Source organism: Buceros rhinoceros, unplaced genomic scaffold (assembly GCF_000710305.1).
Source record: "Buceros rhinoceros silvestris isolate BGI_N320 unplaced genomic scaffold, ASM71030v1 scaffold26348, whole genome shotgun sequence".
Classification (NCBI taxonomy): Eukaryota; Metazoa; Chordata; class Aves; order Bucerotiformes; family Bucerotidae; genus Buceros; species Buceros rhinoceros.
In genome coordinates this window covers 1-13925 of record NW_010425588.1, presented here as the reverse complement: position 1 = coordinate 13925, position 13925 = coordinate 1, and the positions used below count along the sequence as shown (strand labels likewise).

General features: G+C 47.1%; 1 protein-coding gene across 1 annotated transcript; it reads left to right on the top strand.

Annotated features, from left to right (window-relative positions):
* The first annotated feature begins 592 nt into the window (after positions 1-592).
* Positions 593-12307, top strand: LOC104497908 (histamine N-methyltransferase A-like). The gene is made up of 8 exons (XM_010141212.1): positions 593-618; positions 2895-2956; positions 4744-4882; positions 6544-6596; positions 9701-9808; positions 9893-10023; positions 11078-11171; positions 11952-12307. Exons 1-8 carry the CDS (start codon positions 593-595, stop codon positions 12305-12307), a joined length of 969 nt encoding a protein of 322 aa, XP_010139514.1.
* The last annotated feature ends 1618 nt before the right edge of the window (positions 12308-13925 follow it).

Here is a 13925-nt window from a genome sequence, read left to right as displayed (position 1 = left end):
TGTAGCAAGCAGAGTGGGAGCAGGCTGGGCTCGCTGCCCCCTGCCCTGGCTGCCCATCCCCCTCGCAGGGCAGGGGAGTGCCAGGCTGCCCATGGGGCTGCCGTGTCCGCTGGCAGGTACTGCTGTTATGCCCCATTTCCCTCGGGTTTGGAGAAGTTAGTATCAATTGCTCAGGTCTCTGGGCAGTCAGGAAGCCCCTATTCTCCCTCTTCCACTCGAGTTTTAAAAGTTTGGAAGTCTCAATCGGTTCCCCCTCCCCCTCATTTTTTTTCTTCCCGTGGAAACAGCTCAGCTCCCGTGCGATGAGGACAGCCCCGCAGACGTCAGGCCTTGGGCATCGCCTGTCCCGACCCTTCAGTCCTTCCCCGCGGGGCTCAGGTTTCCCCTTCTCGCTCCAGTGACGCCGCCTGTCCCAGCAGGAGCCAGCTAGAGCTGTGGCCACACGCCGGGGTCACCACCAGCGTCACGGTGGGTTGAGCAGCCGGCGCAGAGCGGGACGGCAGGTGGACATGCTAACATAGAGGTCAGGCACCTCACTAACCCCCAGACCCACGCCCAGCCGCTGTGGACCAGCACGGCACCTGCCCCGACCATGGACCCGGCCCCGGAGATGAAGAGGTACGTGGATCTTGGAAGGGAGCGAGGGTGCGCGTTTCCCCACGGCTGCCAGAGCCAGCCCCTGCTGTCCCTGTGTCACAGGGTGTGTGTGAGGTGGGAGTAACAGCAGATGTGCCCATGTCCTGCGAAAAATGGGGCGAGGTTGGCCTTTGTGAGGAGACCTTTAGCCCCTTAGGAGCCTAAGTTCAGGTGTAGTGACATTACGAGTTATGAAAGTGTTCTTGCAATCTGTGCTGCTAGAAGCATCTTGGATTTAACGACTTTTTGAACTTAAAGTGGCACTGTGAAATGCCTCTGTGTCCTGCATCTGCAATCCATAATGCAACCTGCTCGTTTCATGGAGGGGAAGAAGTTTAACCTTGCTAACAGCAAGCTTCGACTTAGCCAGGAGCCGTGGCAGGACCAGCTGCCCACCAGCACCCCGCTCGCTGGCAGTCACTGCTTCAGCCCTGCTGCTGGGCATCAGGGTCCTGATGGGCAGCCCAAAGTATCCCACTCAGTTTTCAGATCTGGGCTAGATTTTAAGCCAGATATTAGAGGAAGTGCATTTGTTTCTAGCAATAATTAAGCCTGTTTCACCTTCACAGCAATAAGTGTTAACCAATTTAGAAAGGCTGCCTGGGGAGCAATGGCAAAAGCCGCAGTGGAAGACTTATCTTGGCATCATCCATCCTGGTGAATACTTGTACTGCAGTCTGTCCAGGTCACCTGGCAGGTTGCCTGGGATGTCTGGAAACATTTGACCCATCAGAAATGGAGTTCATGTCCCTGAGAGCTGTTCCTCTCTGCACAGGGGAAGCCACGCTACCCCTCGGCATTTTAGTGGGAGATTTATTCTGGAAACCATCTTGCTCGGTTCAGCCAGCTGAGAGGACAAAATAATCCTCTGTTTTGACAGGCAGAGATGGAAGAGGTCAGAGGGTTGAGAGGAAATTGGAGGGACTGGCCTGCAGCCAAGCTGGAGCTTAAGGAGGTGGGCTGAGTTCAGGCTTGTTGTTGCTGAACTTCTGTGAGGTCTTTTCTGAGGGGATGTGAGGTCAAGGTGGTGGAACCGAGACCTTTGACAAACCTCATGAGAGCCAGTGTCTTTGGCAGTGAACTCTGGTGAAATCAACTGGTCTTGCAGGACTCTGGCAGTGCCCTAGCATCTCCAAGACTTCTGTGACATCTTAGTCTTTTCTTAATCAACCAAAGCAGGGCGTTATTTGCACACATGGCCATTTCCTTGCTACCTGCTAGGACAGTCATTACATATTTGTATCTCAAAGCCCCACTAAAGACTCCTTTCTTTTCCACTTCCTGGCTGGTTTCTTATTCACAAGGGTGGTTTTTCCCTGGCAGAGGGGACTCGGGGCTCCTTACTGCCGTTGCAGGCTGCTTGTCATGAAACATTTTCTACCAGCAGAGCTTTGGCTGCAGCAATATGTCTAAAGCCGAGTTGTAGAGGAGTATTGCTCCCAAGTCTTGCTGTGCATGTTGATATTGAAACGTGGTTCCCCAGCAGACGACTATTCCTCTTGCATAGGTAGCTTTACCCCAATACTATTTTTTTTCAAGAGATGAGGGCCTTGCTCCAGCTTAATTTCATCCCTTCCTTTGCTAGTGGGACCTCATCCCTGGTTTAGATACGAGGCATATTGTCAAAGGAAAATGAAGATGTACATTCATTGCTGGAAGTCTTCAAGAAAAACCTGAACTAAGAATGAAACCACGACTGAATGAAAACATTTATGGTCAAATGACCTCTTTGACTTCTGCCCTTTGAGTCGTGCCTTCTGTTGATTACCCAGTGTGATATTTGCAGCCAGCAAAATCTGAAGGGAAAAAAAAAAAAAAAAGAAAGCAAACCCGTCCCTGAAACATTGAGCCAAGGCAATCTTTTAGCACTTCAGATGCTGAAGCTCACTATAGCCTTTTTCTAATTTTGCTGCTCTTTCTTCTACTCCACTCACGATTAAAGGTTTCGCAGAGTGTGTGATATCAGCCAGTCTAATGCCTTCCAATGTATTGATCGGTTAATGGTTCTTCAGAGGCAGGAAAATCTTCCACAACACTTCCCAGACAAGCACTGACGCAGGTGGCCAGTCCATTGCTGATACTTACAGGTGATCAGCTAACCAAGAAGTTTTTACTTTCTTTAATCTAGTTAAAGAGAACAAATAGCAGGTGAGGAAAACTTGTCCTGGAGCCTCTTCCTTTTATTCTGCATTTTCAATGCAGCTTCAAAAAAGCGCACAGGTTCTTCCAATAACTGAAGTGCTATACTTTCCTTACAGGAATAGGTTCCCCAGCATGAACTTTGAAGCAGAGATTCTGACAGCTCCACATGATAATTCAGGTATTTGGGAGAAAAAAAAAAAAAGGAGAATAAAATACAATGCCCACTCAGCTTGCTATCACTGCCAACATGTTTTATTTCTTTTGGAGTTAGAGATTGTTAAAAAAAAAAAATACAGGATGCTAAAGTGACTGCAATTCAGGTGATTAGCAGGTGAGGAAAACTTGTCCTGGAGCCTCTTCCTTTTATTCTGCATTTTCAATGCAGCTTCAAAAAAGCGCACAGGTTCTTCCAATAACTGAAGTGCTATACTTTCCTTACAGGAATAGGTTCCCCAGCATGAACTTTGAAGCAGAGATTCTGACAGCTCCACATGATAATTCAGGTATTTGGGAGAAAAAAAAAAAGGAGAATAAAATACAATGCCCACTCAGCTTGCTATCACTGCCAACATGTTTTATTTCTTTTGGAGTTAGAGATTGTTAAAAAAAAAAAATACAGGATGCTAAAGTGACTGCAATTCAGGTGATTTCAGGTTTATGTTAGGGCATAGTTCAAAGTGTTGAGGATAAATGTTGACATCTTCACCTCCGACAGGGCTGGACACTGGGTCTCCATACATACCTACCAGAAAAACAGCTACCAGTGATACAGCACAGGAAACAGCACAGGCATTCAGTTTAAGATGGCACAGTCCTGTATGAGACATACATAGTTTTCTTACCAGTGGCAATTAAAAGTAGATGATTAATAAGCAGCTCCTCAAAAGGCAAAAATGAGGATGAAGATGTTCTGCTGAGTCCTGTCCGTCATCCTCATTTCATTTAGGAGGAAAAGCTGGTTTTTTCCTGTTGAATGCTACCCTTCTAATGCTGATCTCACACCTTGAGGCTGGCACTACGACTGCCTTCCTACTGCAGCCCCCTGTCTGAGATAGACCCCAGAGCCAGTACTCAGCTGCATGGCATCTCCTCATGAGCCTCGAGGCTTAGTCTTATCATTGCTGCTCAGTCGCAAGCAGCTGGCCAGAGCCTGTGGCCTGGAGGCAGCACTGTCATTGTGGTGAGACAGCAGAAAGGTAAGGGTTTGTAGTAGCCGTTTGCAACCCCTTGCATAGTCCTGGGTGTTGGTTCAGAGCTAGAAAGTTTGGTCTCAGCCACCCACATCTGATCGTGAGCCTGTTCGGATGAAGTGCTTTTGCTCTCGGTGGCCCTCCAGGCCACGAGCTGAGGTTCCCAGCAGGGGATTCACCTCTCCAGCAGTGCATTGCAGTCCCATGCCAGCAAGAGTCAGAAATGAGGTGCACAGGGCTGACTATTTTTACTTCAGCTGCAGGTGACAGGTTTTGTGTTGCATCACCCCTCATAGCAAGTGTGCCACAGCTGGCAGTTTCAGTTACACCGTCCAGCATGGGCATGAATGGAGGCTCCTCCACGTTTGGATCTGCCATGTGATTCCCTTCACCTTCTTGCCTTAAGTCATCCAGAGAAACACTGCAGTTACCTCCCTTTCTGCAAACCAAGTACCATGTATCTAACTAAGCATTTTGGAGGCATTTTCCTCAGGCTGACCTGAGACATTTAACAAATATACCGATGTCAAAGGGCGTCTAAGAATAATTTTCAAACCCTGAGTGTGAACAGGTTGGAAAGTGTTCACATAAGCCCACCTGCATGGATGACTCCAGGGCCACGCATCCTCCATACCGTATTCCCAAATCTATGGCTTGAGTTCCATCTGTTGGGTTGGGCTTCTTCTGTTGGGTTGGGTTTCTTCCACGAGGTAAGTGCTTTGATCCTTCACTTGCCTTGAAACCACTAAGACACAATTTTTATTTGTTTCTCAAGAGCTATATGTGATCCCTTCCATGAGAAGTCTCACAGCTGAGGAGTATGTCGAAGCCTTTAAGTCATTTTTGGATCATTCAACAGAGCACCAGTGCATGGATGAGTTCAACAAGGAAGAAATGCCCAACATCATGGCTAGGTAAGGAGCACTTCCACTGTGCTGGGGCAGCCCTCTGTTATTCTGGGAAGGCAACCTGCAGACAAGGGTCAGTAAACATGATTAAGGATTTTCTGGGGCAGGAATGAACTTTTAATGCTTTTCAGTTTTAAGTCCCTTAACAGCAGTCTTCAGGATATTCTGTTTAATGAATTCAGAATATGTGCTATTTCAATTAATACGCGGTGCTGCCTCTCAGCTTATGTTAAGGAAAGAATCAAGACCTCATTTTCATGACCATCTTTTTTCATTAGCTGATTTGCCAAGGATTAAAGTGGGGTGTTTATTATTCGGGGTTTGGGGTAGTTTTTTTTGTTTTTTGGGTTTTTTTTTTTTGTTGTTTTTTGGGTTTTTTTTTTAAAGAAAGCTCCCTGCTTTTGGGACTTCATCACACATCAGTCCAAACAGAAACACATCTCTAATTCTCTTCTAGTGACTAATTCTTGGTTTTCTCAATCCCCTAAGACCTTCTTATTTCTCTCCTAAGTCGATTTACATTGCTTAAGTATCAAATGATAATCAGTTTTGGGAAGTACTGATGTAATATATTAATCCTGGATGACTGCAGATAGTTTTAGAACAGCCTGGATCCAAAACACAAGAAAGCCCTTTCAAGTTCGGGTAATTTTTGGATTTGTCTATTGAGAAAAAAAATTTGGTCAGGTAGATTTTTATTCTGCAGATCAGGTATATATATAAAGTAATAATTAAAAAATAATTTGTATTCAGAAATATTAGTTGAAAAATTTACCTATGTGAATTTTAAATAATGCAAAACATCATGGTTTCCTATGAAGCTGATTGTGGATCTGTCAAAGGGTCTTGATCCTCTTTAGGGCTAAGGCTCCTTGACTAACTCACACCCTCCTGTATTTACTACTCATTTCCCTCTTACTGAATTGGTGCTGTGGCACCTCCTGAGATCGTGTATGGGAAACTCAATCCCCCTGCACGGTCCATGCCCTAGAGCAGAATAAGGCCATGAAGCATATCAGAGCAGCGAAGCATCTTGAGCCCGGGCTCCTCATCCTCAGGCCAGGCCGTTCTCAAATGTTTTGCTAGGAACCACGTGACCGAGGGTGTTTTGGTCTTTTCAAAACTCATTTTTCTAAGATAAAAATTATTGAAGTTTCTGACCTTCCCTCCCAATTTCAAACCAAGATTTCTAGTCACCTGCATAACCTGATTTTTTACTTTTTCTGGGTGTTTATATCCAGTATTGGAAAACTAAACTTGTTGTCTGAGGGTGCAGAGGTTTTGCCCCAGCTCACCTTGTCCCCGTATGCCCAGCAGTGCCCATCCCAGCCAGGCACAGCCCTGCAAAGGGAACCCTTCACCCTGGGGTTCCCCGAGGCCTTTTTGCACGGTGCCAGCCACAGCTTGAAGAAAACTCTCTGGCAAAGGGTGAGAAACACTATATCCTGATGCCTACTGTACTTTGAAGTATGAGCTTGCTAATACGGGGCTGGCTCACACCACGCAGCTGATTATAGCTGGGCTCCGAAGGGATGCTCGAGTTTCTATCCCAAGTCACATGGCAAAACATGAACGTCTCTGGGCCAGCGCAGCATCCAAGATACTGGAATTAAAACATGAAGTCATGTGAAATAATGTGGTTAAGTAATGTGTGCTTATAATTTCAGTCTCGGCAATGGAAAATCAACTATAAATGTTCTGGGAGTTGGAAGTGGCACAGGTAAGGAGCCTGGCAGCACCGCTGCTGCTGGGGGGCTGCCTATGAGTAGCAGAAAGTCATACTGACATTTTGAGCAATGGGGATAGTACTCAGGCATTAATAACATCAATAACAGTGTTCCTCATGCAAGCAGAGAACAGTAAAATGGGGTGTGGAGAGCTGGCATGAGAGTGGTGCTCTCCCCCTCCTTCCCTGAGTTCCCCTGACACGCTGCTGCTCAAATCTTTCCGAGAATTGAGAGGAGTGTGATGATCTTAGCTTAGTCTCTGCCTCTTGATGACTCTCACCTGGCTTTATATGTCTCAAAGCAAGGAGCTCTGCTCTGGGTTAGGTTCGAGAGCATCTTTAAGCCTCAGCAGAGAGAATTAGAGACATCTGAGAGGTTTGCTCCACCCAAAGCCCTGTCTTAGACTATCCCACCTGAAAGGTTCTCTCTTTTCCTTTGCTTTTAGGGATCCCAGAAGCCAAAACTGGGCAATGCTCTGCTCCAGGTGGTGCAAAACCAGCTGGCCACAACCATTAGCATGGGGCGGTATTAGCTTTTTCAAGAGTGTTCGTTACTACTGCATTTTTATTCAGTGATAAGGAGGGTTTAACTGCAAACGCTATTTCCACCCAGAGAGAAACCTGTCTTTTGGCAAAATAGCTTTAAAGCTGTTCTAAATGCACTTATGTTTAGGGGAAAAAAAAAAGAAAGAAAAGCAATGGTGAAACATCCAACTGTGCTCCTAGGGAAAATGGGAGAAAATAAAAGGAAGAAAAAAGTAGTGGCAGTTTGATTTGTCAGAGCTTCCTTTTGCTTTAAAAAGTATTTTCAGCTGAATTTTAATACTTTCAAATGAAAGTATTTTTCTCACTTTTTTTTTCTTATTTTCCTAAGTGAATTGTTTTCCCCAGTTGACAATATATTGGAAGGCATACAAGAAAGCAAGCAGGGAGAAATCATTCAGTTCTCAATTTTACTCTATTTTCATTAAGTAATATAAAACCGAAATTCTGACTCCAAGAAAACACAAGGGAAAATTGAACTTTTTGCAGTGTCCTCCTTTTCCCTTATTTATTCTTCAAAAGACGTTTTGATGGAAAAGTGAAAACTCAAAAATTCCCTGGGCTTCCTGCGTAACTGCCCCTCACGGATGACAGGATGGGGGTACAGACTCGCAATCCCTCAGCTCGCCCATGGCTGCAAGGGCTGAACTTCTGCGGCTGGACAGGGGAGAGAGCTAGGATGGCATTGAGCAAAAGGTTGTATCTGATCCCTGACATTTCCAGGCTTGGATTCTGATTTCAAAGAGCCCCCAGAATTAGTTTGGTTGACGAAAGTATTAACGGGGATTAGTAACTGACCCCGCATCCTAAAAGGCTGCTGGCTAGCCCAGATCACGTTTTCTCATTCACCCCTTGTTTTTCCTGTGGCTCGTTTAACTATCGTGGCTTCACCTCCCTTGTTTGCGGAGGGGTTTCACTCCTCCTTCTGTGGTCAGTGCTGGAGGGTTGATGGCAGGGCGAGCTGAAGCAGAGAAGTCCCCGCTCAGAAGCATTGTACTTTACCGCATGTTTTTGCAGACACCCCAGTTGAGGACATTAGTACCTGCTCCTGCAAAGGCCACTTTACAGAGATGGGGTAAAAAAAAAATATCAAACAGCTTTTAAAATACCCACTTGCTGTTGATATGCCCGTTTGCCACCATCAGTAGCCCCAAGGCATGGAGCAGCAATGCTCTGGCTCCCACCCACCCTGAGCCTGTGGGGATCCCACATCAGCACCTCTACTTGCGGGTGCTCCCCACCCCAGGCACATTCTAACTGGCATTTAGGTCTGTCTAAGGTGATTCAGCTGCTTGCCATGGGGACCTTCCTTCCTGTCAGCAGTATTGTCCGTGCATATACCTTCAACGGAAGCAGCCGCAGCCTCTTTCTCTCACGCGTTAAGCCAGCCCCGTACCGCTGCCATGGCATTCCATGGTCTTGGAATGGTCTTGCATTCTTTTTTCTCCAATTTCAAAAGACTCGTCCTTCCTTGGAGATCCCTGTAGGGATGGCATGGCTGATATTTCTCTCCTTGAATTCTATTTACTGCAACACCTGCCAAAGATGACGACTTTTCTCATAGCTGGTACACCAGCTGAAAGGCTAGGGAAGATGCAGGATCTCATATCAAGCCCTCTGCGTGTGACATTTGCAAGGGCAAGACTATTTTTAGGTCCCACCGTCAGCTACAGACAGGATTCTCTCAAAGGTCCGCTCAAGGTGGTCACCTCTGCTGTTTATTTCCATAGTCCCAGATGAACCAGATGGACTTTGTACACTTGATGTACTGTGGCCTTTCTGAAAGAAACAAGAGTTGACCTGCATCACCTCGAAAGAGGCTGGGAACCTCCTAGGGCAGAAGGATAGGCTGCCACTTGCTCCTTTAGAGCTTAGATGGCAGCAGAGGAGCACCAATAGCTAAATTTGCAGGGTACCTACATGCAAATATAGGAGTCTCTATTTCCAGCTTCAAGATAACAACTAGTTAGTAGCTACCCAGAGCGGAGACTATGTGGCAGGTCCCCAAAGAGGGAAGACCCAGCATGCTGCATGTCAGTGGGTCTTTCCTCTTGCCATGCAGGTCCCCAGGTCTCCCAGCCGTGTCACACCTGCAGCAGAGCAGCCATCACCTCCCTGGGGCAGTGCCAAAGGCAGAGACCACACAGTGCCATGCTGCAGTTGCACAGCCGTGCCAACTGCCCCCTTGCCCCCATTCAAACTTTGTGGTTTTGTTGAAAATAAATGCTGGGGGTTTTTTTCTTTTTTCTTTTTTTCTTTTTTTTTTTTTTTTAGCATTGATTTTTGGTTTTTTTTACCTGCCTGTCCCTTTACCTGGAGTATTGCTGCTGTTGCTTATCTCTTCCTTGTTCTTAGTCTTACCTGTAAATATATGTCCCCTTGAGCGGTAAGATACCATGGTAAGACTGGTTAGATGCCACTGTGCAAACCACCAAGTAGCGAGTGCCTCAATTCTACGTGGGGGATTTCCCAGCAGCGGGGGCGGCAGGAGCGCTGGCATCCTTTCACCACATGAATGTACTTTTTGAAGTAATGCGTTTGTGTTTATTGAATAGGTGAGCAGGATTTGAAAATGATCAGGATACTGCAGGCTGCGCACCCAGGGGTCCTTATCGACAACGAAATCGTAGAGCCCAACCCGCAGCACGTGGCAGCTTACAAGGGTAAGGCTATACCTGCCTGATGGGGAGCGAGGACTGTTGATCTGAACGATGAAAATCATGTCTTTCTTCTACTTTTTAAAACAGAGCTGGTGAATCAAGCTCCAGACCTGCAGAATGTCTCTTTTATTTGGCACCAGCTCACTTCCTCGGAGTATGAACAGCAGGTGAAAGAGAAGGGCTCCTGTAAGAAATTCGACTTCATCCATATGATCCAGGTAATGGAGTATCGCTTTAACTAGGAGTTAGTTACTGCTAGTGTATGATCCAGGTAATGGAGTACTAGCTTTAACTACTCGCTTCATTTCTGCTGCATGCACGAAGTTAAGGCCACCAGCGCTGAGGACTCTCTTTTCCATGAGCAGTAACTTCTGCAGCAGCTCTACAAACACCAGACCTCATTGCCTATTCACACTGGTTTTAGCCTCTAGTTTGTACTGGTTTGACTCCATGTGCTGGACAATAAAACAGGATGAGTCTCAGGCCATCACACAGAGACCGAAAATTATGCTTTGCTGCTGAAGAAAACCTTGAATTTTTTGCCTTATCAGAGTAGTTTGGATGGCACTGAAGGGAAAGGTTAGAGCATGAATACCGGGTTTGGGGTCACAAATTATGCTGCTGTGTCTCTGATACTGATGACACTGATGTTGTATGAGGAGTTGTATTTTGTCAAAATTCTGTTATTCTCTCACTTTACTGGCTTTTATTTTATTTTGCCTTTATTTCATTTTGCTTTCATTTCATAAGAGCTGATTTCACAACCAGAAAACATTTCAGGGGGTTGATGGCTGGGTCAAGGACTGAGTTACAAGTCCCGAGGGCAGTGTTTGAGATGAGCCCAGCTTTGTCCTAGTGCAAATTCCTCAGTGTCTGGAAGAGGTCCATCCTCCCCATGGCCCAGACAAGGCTGAGAAGTGCCCCTGGTGACAAGGACCATTTACAGAAACCAGGGGATTCCCCTCTACACACATTTTCCAACCACGAAACTGCTGGGCTTGAAGGGGAGCGATGGGCAGGTCGGCATCCAGCTGGTGGCGGAGGCTGAGCAGAGGGGCCCTGGGTGTAACCCCAGGCTGTTGGTGCCACTGGAGCTGGTGATGCTCAGTCACGTGGGGCATCCCTAAACATGCCTGCTGAGTCTGGACAGGCTGGGAAGCCACCGGGAAGTAATTTGAAACAACTGTATAGAGAAAGGGATCAAGCTTTTGAAGGGCCATTGCGCTGTGGAGGAGGGATAAGGGCTGCAATGTGTAACTCTGTCACTTCTAGATGCTGTACCGTGTGGAGGATATTTCCAATACTATCAGGTTTTTCCACAGCTGCCTCAACCATCATGGGAAACTACTGATCATAATTTTATCAGGTAAGAGAGACCTTTTATTTTTTGTTTCATTGCTGGTGTTTTGAAGAGCTTTGAAGTTTGAGAGCCACAAATATTTGTCTCGGGATTTCAGTAGCACTTATTCTATAGTAATTAAATAAAGCAACTGCGGTATTTCATAGGGAGCGCGCAATCCTGGACTTAGCCTCTTGGTCTCCAACGTCTGTTGGGACCACCTAGGTGCACTTATCAAAAATTTTATTTTTTTATTTTTGAGTCTGCATTCCGTGAGTCCCCAGCTCATGGTGTGGTGGATAAAGCACGCTTCCTCGTGTTTGCCTTTAAAACTTCCTCTCACATTGCCGGTAGGCTGCTTCCCTTGTTAACTGGGACTGACGGGCATTTTACCTGGCTTTTTCAGGTACATATTCTTTGATGTGCACTTAATATTGAGGTTTGAGGTATAAAAACATCTGCACTATTCTAGCAAAGAATAGTGGTAGCATGTATGTGTAGGCTCCATGGACTGGTGCCTCCATGTGCACTCCTCCTCGTGGACAAATCTGGTGCTGAAGACCATCTCCTAGGAGTTTCCTTCAAACAGGAGAGTTTTGGAAGGAGGCCTGAGGGAGATCACGGTTTTACCCCTTTCCAGGCATGGACATATGTAAGTGGGCTCAAGTAAGGGAAAAGCTCTTTTCCTGCTCCTGGCCAGGTCTGGGCCAGCAGCAAGAGAACAACTCAAACTCATTTAGTAGGTGCATTAGCTGGTGTTTGACTGCCTTGGCTTTGCAAAAGTAACCTTTCCTCCTCCTCTGTCAGACAGTAGTGGATGGGCCAGCTTGTGGAAGAAGTACAGACACTGCTTGCCTTCCACTGACTGCGGCCACTACATCACTTCCAGCGGCATCATGGACGTTTTGAAGAGACTGAGTGTTGAATACCACGTTTATGAGTTCTCCTCGGGCTGGGATATCACTGAATGCTTTATCGAGGGGGACCCAGTTGGAGGCCTCATGATGGATTTCCTGACCGGGACAAAAAACTTCCTGGGCACTGCCCCGCCGGGGCTGCGGCGGCAGCTTCAGGAGGCTCTCTGCCAGCCCGAGTGCAGCAGCCAAAAGGACGGGAGGATCATCTTCAGCAACAACCTGAGTATGTTTGTGGTAGAATCCTAGAGTCTGGACCAACGGCAGAAGACAAGTTAGGGCGGGTATGGGGGTGATGCAGTCACAGAACGCCTTAGGGTAGAAAGAAGGCAACTCACAGGCAAGAAGGCAAGAAAGTGGGGCTCAGCTGCAGCCTCCCATTCCCAGCCAGGGTCAGCAGATGGTACAACACTGAGGATGAGCTCTTTGTCCCGCTGAGGTCAACAGGGCCAACCCTGGCTATTTAGCCCAGCCCTAGGAGAACATTATCCAGAAAGTAAAGAGCTCCATCTCACTAAAAGCCTACATGGGCTTGTTTTTCAGCAGTATGTATCCTGTCTGTGCTTTTGTCACCGAGGTTTCCACTTTTCTCTACAGCCGGCATGTTTACATACCTAAAGACCTGTCTGTATGGCCAGGTGCTGCTTTGCAGCCGGGAGGAGGCTGCAGCCCCCACGCTGGCTGCGTACGGACCCGCTGCTTCCAGCTGCACCAGGACAAAACCAGCAAGGTGTCCCTGCTGCTTTGCACCTAAGCGATGTGCCTCGCTGCACCCAGACCTGAGCTGTAAGTCGCTCTGCCTAGGCTATTTCACATGGTTTGATCAGCGTAGGTATTTACTGCTCCAAGCATCTCAGCATCTTGCAATATAGGTACATCTCAAAAATCTATCAGCCTTTGCGTTTGGAGAATTTTTTGGATCTCAGGATGATGCTTGCCCTGTGCTCTTTCAGGCAGATATTAATTTTGTTACTTTCTTCCTACTGGTTTTCTCCATATAAAATAAAAGCGATTTTAAGTCAAAAAAGTCACATCTTGTTGTGTATGTGTGGGATAACAGAAAATGAAGAATGAAGAGGTTATTTAGCTAAAAACAAAAAAACGCAAAATACTGTTCTATGGAAGCATTAAGGGTTTCTCGTAAATGAGAAAGATGAGCCTGAGGCCATGGAAGAGCTTGTCCTTGTGCTGCAGCCAAGGGAGGCAGCTTGGCTCGCTCAGAGCAGGTCGCTGCAGCACAGCACCTACGGCACTTCGGTGTAATGTATATGCGGTTAAGGTGTTAATAGAGGTAGTTGAGACTATGCCGACACGGTCCTGAGCTGTTCAGAGGGCTAAAGGAGGTGCTGTCAGGGCAGCCAGCTGGAAAGGGAGACCCTGCATGGGAGACCAGTGGGGTTTGGTGCTGCGTTTAGGGTCATGGTGCTGTGCAGACCTGGGCTGGGTGCGTGGGGGGAAAGGGCCTGAAGACCCACCAGCCTTGTCGCAAGAGGTCTCAGGGCAGGAAGCACCAGCTCAGGTGGGAAATAGCTGCAGGCGCAGAGCCCGCCCCATAAACTGATTATTCTGTGCTGAAGCTGGAAAGAACATGCCCACATCCACCTGAGGGGGCTCAGATACCGCTGCCTTGTGTGGTATTGATCAAAAGACTTGCTCCAGCATCACAAACACGTGGGCTGGCACTCTGGCTTGCAAAATATTAGATGTCATTGCCATCCAGAGTCCTGCTGATCCGGCTAAACTTACTCCACCCCACAGCCTGTCTGTCCTCTCAGGCGCAGTTACTGCCAGAGGTAGTGGTGCTCCTGTCCACAATGGGAATGGCAACTCACACAGTCATCGTGGCTCCGCTTTGTGCTTTGGAGGT